Here is a 19316-nt window from a genome sequence, read left to right on the forward strand (position 1 = left end):
TAAATGATTTTTGACAAGTGTACCAAGACAAGTCAATGGGGAAAAAACAGACTTTTCAACAAATGGTGCCAGGACAACTAGGTATTCCCATGCAAAAGAATAAAGCTGAATTCCTTCTTCATACCACACACAAAAATTAACTCAAAATGGATCATAGCCCTAAATGTAAGAGCTAAAACTGTAAAACTCTTAAAGGAAACCATAGGTGTAAATCTTCACAACCTTGGGTTAGGCCATGTTTTCTTAGATATGACACCAAAAACACAAGCAACAAAAAGAAAAAATAGATAAATTGGACTTCATCAAAATTAAAAACTTGGGTGCTTCAAAGGACACAATTAAGAAAGTGAAAAGACTACAGAGTAGGAGAAGATATTTTCAAATCGCATATGTTGTTAAGGGACTTTTGTATTCAAACTATGAAAAGCTCTACTAGCCAACAATAAAAAGACAAATCAATTTAAAAATGGGCAAATGGTTTGAATAGACATTTCTCTAGAGAGGATACACATACGGCCAATAACTATATGAAAAGCTGCTCAACATCAACAGTCATTAAGGAAATGCAAATTAAAACCACAATGAAAGACTACTTCACATCCACTAGGTTGGCTATAATAAAAATGATGGAAAATAACCACTAGTGAGAATGTGGAGAAATTGGAACCCTTACACACTGCTGGTGGGCATGTAAAATGGTGCAGCTGTTTTGGAAAACAATTTGGCAGTTCCTCAAAGAATTAAAGAGAGTTACCGTATGATCCAGCATCACTCCTAGGTGAGAAATGAAAACTTATGCCCACAAAAAAAATTGTATGCTAATGTTTATGTCAGCATATTATTATTCATAATCGCCAAAAGGTGGAAACAATCTAAAGGTCCATCAACTGATGAACAGCTAAACAAAATGTGGTGTATCCTCACACTGGAATATTATTCAGCCATAAAAAGGAATGAAGGATTGACACATGATATAATGTGATGGATCTTGAAAACATTTTGCTAAGCAAAAGAATCCAGTCACAAAAGCCCACGTATATGCTTCAAATCATATGAAATGTCCAAAAAGGCAAATCTATAAAGATACAAAGGAGATTAGTGGTTGCCAGGGGCTAGGGGTAGAGAGTAGAGGGAGTGACTACTAACGGGTACAGAATTTGCTTTCTGGAGTGATTAAAAAGTTCTAGAATAGATACTACTGATGGTTGTACCATATATATCTGTGAATATACTAAAAACCATTGAATTGACACTTTAAATGGGTGAATTTTATGGTATGTTAACCATATCTCAATAAAGCTATTATTAGAAAACAAACAAGCAGATACACAACAAAAGAAGCATGTGTTTCCTCTGCTCTTTCCAAATCTAAGGGTTTAAATCAATATTTACACTTTATTAATCTACACATTAAGAGATTATTAGATGTCAGAAGATTATTTCATTAAACACTATAAAAAGTTATAATACAAAATAATATTAATAGAAAACAAACTTTACTAAGGTATAGCTTACCTTTAATATAAACGGTAATAATTAAATTCAACAAATATCTTGCATTCATTGTACTGATCAGTTAATATCTGAATCTTTACAGGTGAGTATGAATTTACATATTCAGAAACTTCTAACTGTAACCCAAGGCATATTTACTGAAAACATTCAGTATTAAACTCAAAAGTGATGATCCTTCACTTTGATATTCTAAATAAGATTGGGAATCAAAAACTTTTAAATCATCTACCTGCTGAAACACAGATACACACACGGATTTGTCAAAGGAGCTTAATGAATTTCACAGATAAATAAACATTTCCATTTCAGGATATGTATGTATGCTATTAAAAAAAAGTGGAACTTTCCACCTTATAGCATAAAAACATTTTACTTACCAAAGATAAAATCATTCAGAATGGACACCAAAATGCTCATTTTAATTAACCCTCCCATAGGTGAACACCACTAATAGTTATTCTTAACAAACCAGGTTGACAGATATATTCACCCATACCACCACAGCTCTGGGGACTGGACTAATTGGAAATCTTTTTCTAGTCCAAAAGCAAGATGAAGCATATCCCATAAGGTTGGGATACTCATCCGCTGTATGGTAATACTGCTCTGAAAAGTTGGGCCAAGAACAGTACCCATCACCTTCAGTCCTAGGGACCTCAAAGAGTGAAAGCCACGGGCTGGATAAGACTTGGGTCTTAGCTTTGAATCTTCCACTCTTGGCAAGTCATTTAACCCCTCTGGAGGCTCAGTTCCTTCTTATCTTTTTACTCCATCCACCATGTTCCCTGAAGGATTTGATATAGGTGTGTGTCAGTTGATCTATTTTTAAAAATGAGGGTAGTATGTTCACACAAAAATTTGTACACAAATGTTCACAGCAGCATTATTCATAATAGTTAAGAACTGGAAACACTCAAATGTCCATTAGCTGATGAATGGATAAATAAAATGTGGTATAACCACACAATGGAATATTATTCAGTCATAAAAATGATGTGCTAATGAAAATTTATTTTGCATTAAATGCTACAGTACAAAAAGAAGGGGATATGTGGTTTTTTGGTATTTGATTTTCTTAAAAAACAGTAAGTAGTATTTGTAGTTGTGAGTTACATAGGTTTATGCGGAGCGAGCACAGTTTGCTATAGCCACCAAAAAAAAAAAAAAAGAAGAAGAAAAAACTGTCTTGCCAACACGTCCCAAGCACTTTGGGATTCCTAAACTTATTTTCTGATATAGAAAATATGATATTTACTGGCATTGTTTTTGCACTTCTCAAGACAAAAATGGCATTAAGTAAAAGTTACATGTAAATTTGATTCACAGGTATTTAAAATCTTAAAAGCTGCAACTGAAAGAAAAGGTCCCCAATATTCAGATAATTATATTTTCTTTTTCTGACTACATTATGGAGTTTATACCTCATTTATCTTATCTATGTTTCCTTTAAAGCACTGTTCCTGTTGACATTAAAGTTTTCATTGTACTACATTTTTCATGTAACACCAAATCCAGGACTGCATTTTACAGTGCTTTTTTTAAGACACTGCTGCTTAAAAAACAGCTAGCATTGTGAATTTACAACATGTCAAAGATGACACAGAAACTACATTTATTTTTGTTCTTTTTAAAATGCTGTGAGCAACATTTATCAAGATATTGTGTTAAATTACTGGCATTCTCTAGGTACTAAATAAAAGGCTGCAACTCTCTAACATTAAAAAATATATATATATATACATATGCATATATATAACAAAAATAAATTAAAAAAAGAATGAAGTACTGATACATGTTGCAACATGGATGACTCTTGAAAACATCATGCTAAAGTGAAAAACGATGGGATGCAGCAAAAGCAGTTCTAAGAGGGAAGCTTACAGCAATACAATCCTACCTCAAGAAACAAAAAACATCTCAAATACACCTGAGGCAATTAGAGGAAGAAGAACAAAAAAACCTAGGGCTTCCCTGGTGGCACATTGAGAGGCCTGCGTACCGCAAAAAAAAAAAAAAAAAAAAAACCCAAAGTTAGCGGAAGGAAAGAAATCATAAAGATCAGATCAGAAATAAATGAAAAAGAAATGAAGGAAATGATAGCAAAGATCAATAAAACTAAAAGCTGGTTCTTTGAGAAGATAAACAAAATTGATAAACCATTAGTCAAACTTATCAAGAAAAAAAGGGAGAAGACTAAAATCAATAGAATTAGAAATGAAAAAGGAGAAGTAACAACTGACACTGCAGAAATACAAAGGATCATGAGAGACTACTACAAACAACTCTATGCCAATAAAATGGACAACCTGGAAGAAAGGGACAAATTCTTAGAAAAGCACAACCTTCCGAGACTGAACCAGAAAGAAATAGAAAATATAAACAGACCAATTACAAGCACTGAAGCTGAAACTGTGATTAAAAATCTTCCAACAAGGGCTTCCCTGGTGGCGCAGTGGTTGAGAGTCCGCCTGCCAATGCAGGGGACATGGGTTCGTGCCCCGGTCCGGGAAGATCCCGCGTGCCACAGAGCGGCTAGGCCTGTGAGCCATGGTTGCTGAGCCTGCGTATCTGGCGCCTGTGCTCCGCAACAGGAGAGGCCACAACGGTGAGAAGCCCGCGTACCGCAAAAAAAAAAAAAATCTTCCAACAAACAAAAGCCCAGGACCAGATGGCTTCACAGGCGAATTCTATCAAACATTTAGAGAAGAGCTAACATCTACCCTTCTCAAACTCTTCCGAAATATAGAAGAGGGAGGAACACTCCCAAACTTATGCTACGAGACCACCATCACCCTTATACCAAAACCAGACAAAGACGTCACAAAGAAAGAAAACTACAGGCCAATATCACTGATGAACATAGATGCAAAAATCCTCAACAAAATACTAGCAAACAGAATCCAACAGCACATTAAAAGGATCATACACCATGATCAAGTGAGGTTTATCCCAGGAATGCAAGGTTTCTTCAATATACGCAAATCAATCAATGTGATAAACCATATTAACAAACTGAAGGAGAAAAACCATATGATCATCTCAATAGATGCAGAAAAAGCTTTTGACAAAATTCAACACCCATTTATGATAAAAACCCTCCAGTAAGTTGGCACAGAGGGAACTCACCTCAACATAATAAAGGCCATATATGAGAAACCCACAGCTAATATAGCTCTCAATGGTGAAAAACTGAAACCATTTCCTCTAAGATCAGGAACAAGACAAGGTTGTCCACTCTCACCACTATTTGAAATTTTTCTTGTTTCTTGATGTAGGCTTGTATTGCTATAAACTTCTCTCTTAGAACTGCTTTTGCTGCATCCCATAGGTTTTGGATCATCCTGTTTTCATTGTCATTTGTCTCTAGGTATTTTTTCATTTCCTCTTTGACTTCTTCAGTGATCTCTTGCTTATTTAGTAACGCACTGTTTAGCTTCCATGTGTTTGTGTTTTTTACATTTTTTTTCCCAGTAATTGATTTCTAATCTCATAGCGTTGTGGTCTGAAAAGACGCTTAATATGATTTCAATTTTCTTAAATTCACTGAGGCTTGATTTGTGACCCAAGATGTGATCTATCCTGGAGAATGTTCCGTGTGCACTTGAGAACAAAGTGTAATCTGCTGTTTTTGGATGGAATGTCCTATAAATATCAATTAAATCTATCTGGCCTTTTGTGTCATTTAAAGCTTCTGTTTCCTTATTTATTTTCATTTTGGATGATCTGTCCATTGGTGTAAGTGAGGTGTTAAAGTCCCCCACTATTATTGTGTTATTGTCGATTTCCTCTTTTATAGCTGTTAGCAGTTGCCTTGCGTATTGAGGTACTCCTATGTTGGTAGCGTATATATTTCTAATGTTATATCTTCTTCTTGGATTGATCCCTTGATCATTATGTAGTGTCTTTCCTTATCTCTTGTAACATTCTTTCTTTTAAAGTCTATTTTATCTGATATGAGTATTGCTACTCCAGCTTTCTTTTGATTTCCATTTGCATGAAATATCTTTTTTCATCCTCTCACTTTCAGTCTGCATGTGTCCCTAGGTCTGAAGTGGGTCGCCTGTAGACAGCATATATATGGGTCTTGTTTCTGTATCCATTCAGTGAGCCTCTGTCTTTTGGTTGGAGCATTCTGTCTTCCAGGTCGCTTATCCGTTCTTCTGCCTCAGTTATTCTGCTATTGATTCCTTCTAGTGTAGTCTTCATTTCAGTTATTGTATTGTTCATCTCTGTTTGTTTGTTCTTTAATTCTTCTAGGTCTTTGTTAAACATTTCTTGCATCTTCTCGATCTTTGCCTCCATTCTTTTTCCGAGGTCCTGCAACATCTTCACTATCATTATTCTGGGGTTTTACCTTGTTCCTTCATCTGGTACATAGCCGTCTGCCTTTTCATCTTGTCTATCTTTCTGTGAATGTGGTTTTTGTTCCACAGGCTCCAGGACTGTAGTTCTTCTTGCTTCTGCTGTCTGCCCTCTGGTGGATGAGGCTATCTCCACTCTCACCATTATTATTCAGCATAGTTTTGGAAGTTTTAGCCACAGCAATCAGAGAAGAAAAAGAAATAAAAGGAATCCAAATCGAAAAAGAAGTAAAGCTGTCACTCTTTGCAGATGACATGAATACATAGAGAACCCTACAAGAAAACTACTAGAGCTAATCAATGAATTTGGTAAAGTAGCAGGATACAAAATTAATGCACAGAAATCTCTTATATTCCAATACATTAATGACGAAAAATCTGAAAGAGAGATTAAGGAAACACTCCCATTTACCATTGCAACAAAAAGAATAAAATACCTAGGAATAAACTTACCTAAGGAGACAAAAGACCTTCATGCAGAAAACTATAAGACACTGATGAAAGAAATTAAAGATGATACAAACACATGGAGAGATGCACCATGTTCTTGGATTGGAAGAATCAACATTGTGAAAATAACTCTACTACCCAAAGCAATCTACAGATTCAATGCAATCCTTATCAAACTACCAATGGCATTTTTCACAGAACTAGAACAAAAAGTTTCACAATTTGTATGGAAACACAAAAGACCCCAAATAGCCAAAGCAATCTTGAGAAAGCAAAACGGAGCTGGAGGAATCAGGCTCCCTGACTTCAGACTATACTACAAAGCTACAGTAATCAAGACAGTATGGAACTGGCACAAAACCAGAAATATAGATCAATGGAACAGGATCGAAAGCCCAGAGATAAACCCACGCACATATGGTCACCTTATTTTTGATAAAGCAGGCAAGAATATAAAATGGAGAAAAGACAGTCTCTTCCATAAGTGGTGCTGGGAAAACTGGACAGCTACATATTAAAGAATTAAATTAGAACACTCCATAACACCATACACAAAAATAAACTCAAAATGGATTAAAGACCTAAATGTAAGGCCAGATACTATAAAACTCTTAGAGGAAAACATAGGCAGAACACTCGATGACATAAAGCACAGCAAGATCCTTTTTGACCCACCTGCTAGAGAAATGGAAATTAAAAAAAAAAAAATTGGACCTAATGAAACTTAAAAGCGTTTGCACAGCAAAGGAAAACATAAACAAGATGAAAAGACAATTCTCAGAATGGGAGAAAATATTTGCAAAGGAAGCAACTGACAAAGGATTAATCTCCAAAATTTACAAGCAGCTCATGCAGCTCAACATCTAAAAAACAAACAGCCCAATCAAAAAATGGACAGAAGACCTAAATAGACATTTCTCTAAAGAAGATATACAGATTGCCAACAAACACATGAAAGGATGCTCAACATCACTAATCATTAGAGAAATGCAAATCAAAACTACAATGAGGTATCACCTCACACCGGTCAGTGTGGCCAACATCAAAACATCTACAAACAACAAATGCTGGAGAGGGTGTGGAGAAAAGGGAACCCTCTTACACTGCTGGTGGGGATGTGAATTGGTACAGCCACTATGGAGAACAGTATGGAGGTTCCTTAGAAAACTAAAAATAGAACTACCATACGACCCAGCAATCCCACTACTGGGCATATACCCTGAGAAAACCATAATTCAAAAAGAGTCATGTACCAAAATGTTCATTGCAGCTCTATTTACAATAGCCAGGACATGGAAGCAACCTAAGTGTCCATCGACAGATGAATGGATAAAGATGACGTGGCACATATATACAGTGGAATATTACTCAGCCATGAAAAGAAACGAAATTGAGTTATTTGTAGTGAGGTGGATGGGCCTAGAGACTGTCATACAGAGTGAAGTAAGTCAGAAAGAGAAAAAGAAATACCATATGCTAACACATACATAAGGAATCTAAAAAAAAAAGAAACTAGGGGCAGGTCAGGAATAAAGACGGAGACATAGAGAATGGACTCTAGGATGCGGGGAGGGGGAAGGGTGAGCTAGGATGAAGTGAGAGAGTGGCATGGACATATATACACTACCAAACGTAAAATAGCTAGCCAGGGCTTCCCTGGTGGCGCAGTGGTTGAGAGTCCACCTGCCGATGCAGGGGACGCGGGTTCATGCCCCGGTCCGGGAAGATCCCACATGCCGTGGAGCGGCTGGGCCCGTGAGCCATGGCCGCTGAGCCTGCGTGTCTGGAGCCTGTGCTCCCCAACGGGCGAGGCCACAGCAGTGAGAGGCCCGCGTACCGCAAAAAAAAAAAAACTAGCTAGTGGGAAGCAGCCGCATAGCACAGGGAGATCAGCTCGGTGCTTTGTGCCACGTAGAGGGGTGGTATAGGGGTGGAACGGAGGCGCAAGAGGGAGGAGATATGGGGATATATGTATATGTACAGCTGATTCACTTTGTTATAAAGCAGAAAGTAACACATCATTGTAAAGCAATTATACTCCAATAAAGATGTTAAAAAAAATAAAAAATAAAATGAATAAAGCCAGACACAAAGGTTACATATTACATTCCATTTATGTGAAATGTCCAGAATATGCATGTTATAGAGACAGAAAGGAGATTAGTGGTTGCCAGTGGGTAGGAGGTTGGGGAGCTAAATGGTGTCAGCTAAGGGTGCAGATTTCTATTGGTTGTAATGAAAATGTTCTACAATTGACTGTAGTGATGGTTGCACAACTCTGTGAATATACTGAAAACCACTGAACTATATATTTAAGTGGATAAATTGTTTGGCATGTGAATTGTATTTCAAGAAAATTGTTTAAAAATATGAAGCCATTGGATCAAAACCCTAGGGTCCCTCCCAGCTCAATCTAGGATTCAACAGGGTTCCCTGCTCACCTGAGGTTTGGAAGTCTATCTCAATAGGATTGGAGAGACTGGTTGCTGCTTCTCGCCACAGGCTGCCCCTAACAGGAGACCAGGCTGTCACCATGCAGCGGTACAGCCCTGCATCCGAGACCTGAGTCTGGTACATTCGATAGCGAAATTCATCTTCCTGAACTTTCTCTAACACAACTCCATCCACCCGCGATGCATCTGTCCAGTTCTCCAGCTTCACCACAGAATCCTGGTCCAGGGAGATGATGTACTTGGTTTCGTTAGGACTGGAGAGGTCCCCAACAGGCTTCTCGGCCATGATGAGAACCGAGTAGCGTGGCGACTTAATATTTTTGGAAGACACTTTGCAAGTCATCTCAAATGTATTTCCGGCAGCAAAGAAAGGCTTGGGCTGCCTTGCCTTCACCACAAGCACGGAATCTGCAATGAAGTACCAGAAAGACATGATTTCTAACAGGATTAGGTAAATGGATATGCATCTGAAAGCACAATGTCAGGGAAATAGGAGTTTATTTGCAAATTGCTGCACAGTAGTGTTTAAGAAAATCTGGAAACTCAGAAATCACGTGTGTCAGTAAGCAGGCTGAAACCCACCACGCTGGAAAAGGCAGAGCAGTCTGATTCGATCTAATGGGTGTGAGGGAACAGGGGATGGACGGGTGAGAATTTGTTTTTAAGGATTTTCAAGTCCTTGAGAAGTTTCACCCAGAGCGAGGATTTGGGAAGCTGCTGGTGCCCCCAAGGATGTGAGGGAGAACTCGCTTCTAGTGAACTGGGGAAGACAGGGCTCTGGGCAATGCCATTTGCCTCTCCCCTCTGAGGCTCCACTGGGTGCAGGGAAAGTACACTTAGCTTAACCAGCCTGCTTGGAAGAACAGAGCAAGGGAGCAATGGGTTCTCTCTGTTTCACCATATGATGGTAACATTATAAAACAGATGATTACTAAAGTGACTGGAACTTACACTTGTAGATCCAGTCATTTCCACAGAGATGCTATTTTAACATTTTGAACCAGTGTCCAGGGCTACTAACTTAAAGTGTGTGACTCCCTGCCTCTCTGTGAAAAAAAAATAATCCCTAAGCATATACACATTAGAATTCATCTGTATTATAATAGCTCAGTGTCAGGCACTTGGAAGGTACTTAAATATTTGTTGAACGGATGGATAAATGAATTAAACACAACTCTTTTATCCTTTAATGAGATAATTCTATAACCCATCTGGTACCAAACAAAATTTTTATGTTGGGGTTATTTTGGGAATAGTTGTTCCACCAAACCTATCAGGAGGACATGTATGTTACGGGGTCTCTCCAGAACCACTGATTCCTGAGGTTCCACTGAGCCATTCACATTCTTTCTTGGAGTTTAAATTTGTGAGATTAGAAGAGATCACCAAAGGTTAAACAAGCAAAAAAAAGTCCAAGGACTATGCCCTCTGGCATCTAATGTCCAAAGATCAGGAAAATGAACAGAAATCAGCAAAGGAGGCTGAGAAGAAGACTTACGAGGTTGGAGAAAAGCCCAGAGGGTAGTATCCCACAAGCCAAGGAAAAACCGAAGTATTTCCAAGAAGGGGGAATGACCAACTGTGTTAAGTCCTGCTATGTCAAGTAAGATGACTAACAACTGGACTTTGCAATATGTCAATCACTAGTCATCTTAACACGAGCAGCTGGGGCAAAAGCCAGATTAGAGCAGATTAGAGAACAGGAAGAGAGAAAATAGAGACACTGAGGACAAACAAATCAAATCCTCTGGCTATCAAAGGAAAGGAACAGAAATGAGCGGGCAAGGGGTATGGGGAACAGACAGACGGGAGGGGGAGGCAAGACCAAGATTAGTTTAGCTTTAATTAAAAAAAAAAAACTCACAACAAGAGATCTAAAATAGGCCAGTGGGAAACAATGGGAGTGATGTAGAAAGATAGGTGTGTTTACAGGATAGGCTGATTGGAACTGAGAGTATGGAGGGCTCTCAGTCATCAGAAGTGAGATGTCTAGTGCAGGGTGTGAGCTTGGGAGTGAATCACCAAATAGGACAGAGGTCATAATGACTAGAAAGGAGGACAGGGGACTGAGAATGAAAGGTTTCTCTCAACCTCAGATGCACCTGAGAACCACCTTGGGAGCATCTGACAATTCCAATGCCCAGACTGCAGGGAACCTCAGGCCAATTAAGACAGAACCTCTTGTGGGACTCAAGCATCAGTATTTTTTTAAAGCTCCTCAGGTGATTCCAATGTGCAGCCAAATGTGACCCACCGCCCATATGGATAGTGAAGCTAGCAAGACAGGAGGAAAACTGGAGAGTGGCTGCAAGACAAAACTGAGCATCTTCAAAGAATGCGTGAGGAGGACCCAGGAGTGGACAGGTGACAGCTATGAGAGGAGGTGGAATGATCTGATGACAGAAGATCTAAGTTGGATGTTTTTAGGGAGGAGGGAAAAGAGCCTGGAGGCTGCAGTGAGGGACGAGGAGTGCACCTGACTCATCTAGGCCCGGTTACACTGTGGGAAGAAAACACCACCACTCAGGAAGGCTCCAGGGGAAATGGTGTCCTGGGGGAGAGTGAGGTGGGTCATGTTTATGGTGAGGAAGAGAAAGGACTATTCAGAGATGAGGTCAGGAAGCAGGAGATTTGGCCAAGTTCTCGAGGGCCCTGTTTGGGGTTTGGGGATTTCAGAGGCATGGCAATGAGGCGACAGAAGCATGCGGTGGGCTGTACGGTGCTTCACATCCGGGGCACGAAGGAGGACCCGGGAGGCCTGGCCTTCCTGCAGTGACGGACTAGACCAGGGATCAAAGACTTGACAAGTCTGACATGCCAAGGCACACAGGGCTCTGAGCATTCGGGAGGATACACATCAGAGAAACTGTTTCCCTTAAGTTCTTGTCAGCTCTCCCCAGGAACACTCTCTCTGAATGGGTGACTGACCGCTCCGGGGCAGGTGCAGTGGGCCGGGGCTGCCCGCTCATTCTGGGGCATCTGAAATGTGCCTGCATCCAGCGGGAACTCATGGACCTGGATACACTCCCAAAGGCGTGTGCAAAGTTTGGCTTCAGATCACCCAGCGGGGCCACAGTGTCGATGGTGTACACCAGGCACCCTGTGAGCTCCTACAAGATGATCTCCTACCACCGACCAAGCCCCAGCCCTCTTGTTGGACTTACCCTTCTCAACGTCATCATCGTAAAGGGGTTCGTGCTGAGGTTAAGAGGCACAGTCACTGGAGTGTGAATTTCTTGGATCCCTAGTGTAAATGGAAACCTGCAGAGTGACTGTGCATCTGGAAATGCACAGTGGGATGACTTAAGCCAAAACAAAACAAAAATGTTCATGAACAAGAAGGAAGTGCCTACCTTCTGATGCCCAAAATATGCTGACAGGTTTGGAGAAGACGTCCTTGCTCTTCACCCAGCTGTTGTTACGCTGTTTGGTCCAGGCAGACACAACACAGTAATAACTGCCCCTGTCTTCCTCTGTAGTCCTTTGGATTCGGAAATTGAACGTGTCTGTACGCTCCTTAGAAAAAATGAAGTCTCCGTCCTGGGCCCGTTGCTTGCTCCTCTCTCCGTACTTCAGCGTCCAGTCCCCGTTCATGACTGCGAGGAGCTCGCTGGCCACCACGTCATCGCTGCGCCGGTTCACCCTGTAGTACCAGGACACCGTGAAACGGACGCTCGCCTCGGTGCTCTCCACATCCACTATCCGGCATTCCAGCTCGGTGAGGTCGTCTGAGAACTCAGGGACCTTAGAAGCATTCAGGTACACCTGATAGTCTGGTTCTGAAAGAGAGAGAGGGGCCAGGATAAAAAAAAAAAAAAATCAAATCAGACAGAGCAATTTACCAAGAATTAGCAAAAGGAACAAGACAAGCACAATTGTTGTCCTGACAATGAAATGCCCATTCTATTAGCTAAAGTGATAGAAACGGAAGTCTTTATGTTGTATGGGAAGGATCCTCTGAGAGTTTGTTATTGCAAACTCTCCCCTCAAGAAAACCTCCCAAGGCCAGAAGCCAAATGTCCCCAGTCAGAGTCTTGATCTTTCCAGGGGGTGAGGCCAGCTGTTAGTTTCCCCAGGAAGTTGGAGTCTTCTGGGAAGAATCTCTTAAGAAGTTTGGTATCCATGCTCTACCAAGATGTTCTCTGGCATGCCAAGCAGTGCCCAGAGACCTCCAAAGCCCCCACTGGCACAGCACTGGAAAACCCAACCTCAGAGTACATTCTAGCTCTTGAGGCCACTCAAACCCACCGTGTCGCGGGTTCCTGCCATCCTTGGCTTTGACCCAAAGGCAAGGCCCTCAGGTCATCATTCCTGTCGTGTACAGCCATCCTCCAACTCCCCAAACGGTATTTTTTTCACTGACACACGTAACTCTCCCATTCAATTCTGCCAACCTTGAAGGCAGCTCACTGTGATCCTGGCTCTAGTAAAGCCCGCTCACTATGACCATCCTGCTTCCTGCCAGGCGCAAATTCTGATGAGGGAGGGAGGGAAGCCAGCAAGTGCTCTCCTAGTGTCTCCACTGCCACTGTCTCAGTCCTGTTATTTTTCACTTGTATAGAACCCCTCCTCCTGTGAGGTTCACTGTTTCCATTTAATCCATTTCTGCAACTCCACGTTTCAAAGCCTCCCAGGAACTGGTATGAGGACCCCCTTCATTGCTTCCTTTCCTCTACCAGAACCTCCTCTGCATGTCACATCTAATTATCTGAAGTTCTCCAGTCACTGTAGTCTTGCACCACTGGGTGACCTGTTTGCGGTGGCCTCTCCTCTTGACTGCCCTGCAAACTTGCTCTCATTCTTCAGTGTCACCTCCTCTGTGCTCCCTTCCTGGACACCCTTTCTCTGTGTTCCCATAAGCCGTGTAGGTACTGTTGTAAAGCAGTTATTACTCCTTGCTTGAAGGTCTTGTCCCTAAGGTTCAAACATACGGCCTTGTATAGAGTAGTCACTCAATAAATGTTTGCTGCCTTGATACTAAGACTTCTGGAAAAAGCTACATTTTTCTCCTGTAGGGCTTTGCCTGCTAGGAGACAAATGATTCTACCTGAACAGAACTTTCCATTTGCCAACACTGTATTCACATCACCTCCATCGAACAGTTTAGTTTTATTTAACGTTGCTTTTATTTATGACTCATATAAATTATAAACTGCTGAGGTCAAGGAACTGTTGTTTTGTGATTTATACTTCTAACGAAATGTATAACATCATGACTTCCCCAAGAATGACTCAGTGGCCAGGAAATGGAAAGAACTCAAAATCCTAATTCCCTCAAATGTCATCTTCACAGGCATTTAATTGCAAGTGAGCCTGGACCCTGTTCCATAAAAAGTTGAACCAGCGCAGCTCTGCCCGCCAATGGGAGAATGGCCTCAGTGATGTGGATGTTACAGAGAAATATGCTAGAATGTCATCTGCCACCTCGCTTCACAGGTGAATGTGCTAAAGATGCACGGCTTGGGGGTTTCCTGGCCCTGGGCAGCGTGCTAACACACACGCTGCCTCTCCAGTGACTGCTGACTGTGGAATAAACACTGAAGTGTATCTACACCATCACACGCATAAGACGAGGTATTCCCAACTTAGCCCACATCCAGGGTTTCAAGACCCTTTCCTCATGTGGGACTTCAGCACAGCAACTAGAGTGAGGACAAGGACAACCAAGTTTATTTAATGCGGAAAGGACAGACTTGAACTGGTTGTGTGCAACAGCAAGACTGCCCTCCTCAGTCCTGTCAGGACCAAATGGGAACACCAGATCATCCAGAGTCCTCATGAAGCAGCAGCAGCTTGCTCCATTCCGAGCACAACGCGAAGACCCTTCGCACGTGTCACCACATTAACCTGAACAACAAACTGTGAAGCAGTAAAGAGCATGGTGAGGAGCCAGGGGTCTGGAAGTCAGACTATATTTGAATCCTGGCTCTGCCTTCACTTGCTGTGTAACCTTGGGCAGATTACTTAACCTCTCTGGTGCCTCATCTGTAAAAATGGGGAGAATAACAGTAACCACCTCATAATGTTATCATGAGGATTAATAATTAAAATAATATACGTGAAAGTGCTTAGACTGGCGCCTGGTCCGTGTATGTGTGGCGGGGGTGTGGGGGGTGTACTGGCAGAGGTGTGTGTGGAGTGAGGTGAATTGGGTTGTGAATGTGTTATTCTTGATATGCGATGGAGACACCAAGTCAAGATGCTAAGGACACAGCTCCGTGCCAGTGTTTGAACCTGGAGTCTAAGCAACAGCTGGGGCCAAAGCAGGGGAACAGACAGACACACATACACACAGACACACACACACACACACAGCTGAAACCTCACTCCAAACACATACAGCTGGCTCCTCCTCCTAACGTTCCAACTGCTGCTCCTGGTACCACACCCCACCGTTCACTCTCCCAGTCCCCCCTCTTGAAAGGTGTGCCATATCCCACTCTCTTCAGACGGTGCCTAAGTCTCACCATTCTCCCTCCTCAGCATCTCTTCCACTTCTCACATTCCAGGCCTCACACACAGTAGGTGCTCTATAAATATCTGTGCATAGAAGTGAAAACCTCACGACCACCATTCCTGTCCTGGCCCTCTGCCACTAGCCAAGACTATTATAATAACCTTCCAACCTGCCTCTAGGCTCACACCACCACCAGGTCATCTGTTCAAGAAGCCTCCCAGTAGGTGGCTTTTCTCTCACCTACTGAGTGAAGAACACACTCCCCAGCCTGGCATTCAAGGCCCTGCAGAGTATGAGTCTAAGCCCTCTGTCCAGCTCCACCACCCACTGCCCTCTTGTACACGCTCTAGACTCTGTGCCGGTGGCACCTGTTACCACTCCCTCATCCCTTCTGCTTCTTCCCACTGTTGCCTCTGCCTCAGCACCTGGGACACCTGCTCAGTAAGGCGCTGAGTAAATGACTGAGCCGATTCCCCCATTCTACTCCCTCCTCTCCCCCTTGATGGATCTGTTTAAATCTATGTTTCCAAATGTGGAGAAAGGAGAGCACAGGGGTTGCAGTGCATGTGCATCTAGTTACAGGAATGCCAGCTTGGCAGAAGAGCAAAATCTCTTCATTGAATGGTTGGTCTCCTTGTTCTCTGTTAAAACTAAATCTTAGGCCCACAAAAGGAGGATACTAATGCAAAAACAAACAAACACGTGGATTCTTGTGGACTTACAAGGCATAAGTTCCACTGATTTAAAGGATGTGCAAAGGTCATCTGAACTATCCCCAGCCTTGGAGGTCGCCTTCAGACTTACACTCCTAGAAAAGATATGACTCCACTACATCAGAATGGTAGGCGTGTGAGTGGGTGCCTATTTCTTTTATGTTTTGGTGCATGTATGGAAATCTTCCTTTATTGTTGTTTCACAATTTTAAAACTTGTTGGCAGAGACTGGGCCTATTCCTCAAGGTCCGTCGTGCACAGACCTCTTCAGGTAGCCTCTCCTACTGAACAGGAAGCCTCCTGTGAACTCACCAGCCTGTCCCACCTCTACTTCTTATTCTGTAAACATTCACAGAGACCCTACCACCCGCCAGGTTCCCTGATCTCTGAGGACTTTACTTGAACATTGCCTTGAACTTCAGTTACAGGTCTGTCTGCCTTATGGACCTTCTATAGGGCTCTTCTCAGGGTCTGGGACCCCCTATTTGATTCATCTGTGTGTGCTATGTATGCAGTGCCTTGTACCTAAAAGACATTAACACACTTGCTGAACTGGACTAAATTTAATATTTTGCATAAAAATGCTCATTTTCAGCATAAGCATTACACTACTGATTACTGCTATATTCTGCTTGATCTCATCAAGAAATCATCTAAGAATGCAATAGTGGTTATGTTTAAAAAATGCTTATCAGTTAAAGATGCATACTAAAGTATTTAATGGCAAAATGACATGATGTCTGGGATGTGTTTTACATTCTTCCAGAAGGAAGAAAAAAGAGGGGGCAGGGGAAAGAAAGAGAGAGAGAGAGTGTATGTGCGTGTGTGTGTGTGTCTAGGGGAGGGAAGAGAGAAGAAATAAGATTAGCAAAATACTGATAACTGTTGAAGCTAGTGGTTTGTTCTACTTCTGGGTAAATTTCTACTCCAAAAGTTTAACACAAACAAACAACCCACCCACATTGTAAGCCCTTTCACAGAATACTGGGGCCAGTCTAGGGCATGACATCACTAACCTTCCAAGAAACAAGGATCTCTCCCTAATCTAGGTCGCAGGATGACCTGCTCATTTACACACCACCTTCTGAAGCTGCGGCCTCCCATACTGCAAGCCCCACCAAGAAAGACTTTGTTTTTTGATTATGGGTCATTAAACTCCTTTGTTATAACTTTCAAAACAATGAAAATGTTCTGAATCATTGGCTAATTTGTAAAAGCAGATATTTTGTGCCTACCACATGCAGGGACCTGAACCGGGGGATTTCAGAGATTACCTCATTTATTCACTCTCACAACAATTCTGTAAGGAAGGTACAAGGATACTAATAACTGGCATTTATGAAGGGCTTCCTGTATGCCAGGACCAGGCCATACACTTTCCTTGCATGCTCGTTTAATCTTCAGAACAACCTTATATGATAGATACTATTTTCACGTACTTTTCCTAAACCAAACCAAACCAAACCAAAACCGAAATCAAAACCCAAAGGAGGTTAAGTTCAAAGACTAAGATCTTGCACAGCGCGGGAGGGGGGAGCAGAATCATAGGAGAGGCTTTGGCTCCGTGGCCTGGCTCCCACTAGGGCCGAATTGCACAACCTCATTACACACCCAGTTATTCATGCTTCTCAAAGCCCGCTCCATCCCAGAAGACAAGAGGGATGATAACAGCTGAGGCACTGATTCTGAACTGTGTACAACAGGGCCATGTTCTAATACCGCCTTTGAAGCTTAGTTAACTTGGGAGAGCTAATTAGATGAACAAGCTGCAAGCACGAGTCAGAAGAAACAGGAGGAAGAGGGCTCTTTTTTCTGCCGATGCCAGTTTTATTACCCTGAACTGGGCAGGTACTGTAGATGCAGCTGAGCGAGTTGACTAATTGTCAAAGAGTTGCCACTATCATCACTGGTATACAACAATTAAATATTCTCTGGGGGGCTTCCCTGGTGGCACAGTGGTTGGGAGTCTGCCTGCCGATGCAGGGGACGCGGGTTCGTGCCCCGGTCCGGGAGGATCCCACATGCCGCGGAGCGGCTGGGCCCGTGAGCCATGGCCGCTGAGCCTGCACGTCCGGAGCCTGTGCTCCGCGGCGGGAGAGGCCACAGCGGTGAGAGGCCCGCGCACCACAGAAAAAAAAAAAAAAAAAATTCTCTGGGACTTCCCTGGTGGCCCGGTGGTTAGGATTCCGGGCTTCCACTGCCAGGTGCCCGGGTTCGATCCCTGGTTAGGAACTAAGATCCTGCAAGTCTCGCAGCACAGCCAAAAAAACAACAAAAAACCCCCCAAAAAGCCCAATTAAATATTCTCTAACATTTAAAAAGAGAAGGCTATAAATAAGGAGCTGTTATTACTTTACCCCACTTAGGAGAACTATTATTATGAGGTTGCGGTCAGCATTAGTCATTTCAGCGCAATAGAGACAACATGATTTCAATGGAATACCTATGCCCCACACCCAAAGTGACAATCACTCCGTTTTTTTCTTTCTTCATCCTCACTCACTCCTCCCAGAGAAAGAAGAGAGAATTACCAGATTTGGGAGCAGAGGCAAGAAAGGAGCTAGGTGTGGTCAGCTCAGCCCCTTTTCTTTGGACCCACACATTCCTCGTTCTCCATGCCCTACGACACCCCCGTGGCTTATTTGGTTAAGAACTTGGTGGGGAAGAGCATGTTCTATCTATATTGACTCTCCCCCCAAAACACCAATAAATCACAACCCCACCACCATGAAAACGTATAGAGCACTTAAGTGCCAGGCACTGCGTGAAGCATTCTATATGCATTATCCCACGAAGCCAAGAAAACCAAAGCTTAGAAGCCATAAGGGATAAGCCCAAGATAACATCGCCTAGAAGGTGGTGGAGCAGGACTCCATCGCTCTTCTGCCTTCAGAGATAATCCTGGACAGACAGCTGATCGTAGCTGCCCATAAAATTCTGCAGATCTGGGGCTTCCCTGGTGGCGCAGTGGTTGAGAGTCCGCCTGCCGATGCAGGGGACACGGGTTCGTGCCCCGGTCCGGGAGGATCCCACATGCCGCGGAGCAGCTGGGCCCGTGAGCCATGGCCACTGAGCCTGAGCGTCTGGAGCCTGTGCTCCGCAATGGGAGAGGCCACAACAGTGAGAGGCCCGCGTACCGCAAAAAAAAAAAAAAATTTGCAGATCTAAATCTTACCTTCTGTAGATGGCAAAGAACTCTCAAGTCTCTACCAAGTACTTAGCAGATTAACAGCTCCTTTTAAAGAAAAATAATTACCTTCCTCGCTGGCACATGGCTGGAAGAGGGGACGGTCCGCAAGTGGGGAAGAATGCAAATCAGGTGCCTAAGCCTGAATAGAACAACTCAGCTCTGCCGTTTCCTGCTCAT

At 42.7% G+C, this 19316-nt stretch overlaps 1 protein-coding gene across 1 annotated transcript in view; it reads right to left on the reverse strand.

The window, feature by feature from the left end:
- The window catches only part of PTGFRN (prostaglandin F2 receptor inhibitor), an 84355-nt gene that overhangs the window by 21579 nt on the left and 43460 nt on the right, over positions 1–19316 (reverse strand). The window contains exons 5-6 of the mRNA XM_081224322.1: positions 12133–12558; positions 8768–9187 (exon numbers count right to left, since the gene is read on the reverse strand). Of these exons, the coding sequence (XP_081080448.1) occupies positions 8768–9187; positions 12133–12558 (846 nt within the window). The remainder of the gene's footprint in view (positions 1–8767; positions 9188–12132; positions 12559–19316) is intronic.

Source organism: Mesoplodon bidens, assembly GCF_964165515.1.
Source record: "Mesoplodon bidens genome assembly, chromosome: 2".
Lineage (NCBI taxonomy): Eukaryota > Metazoa > Chordata > Mammalia > Artiodactyla > Ziphiidae > Mesoplodon > Mesoplodon bidens.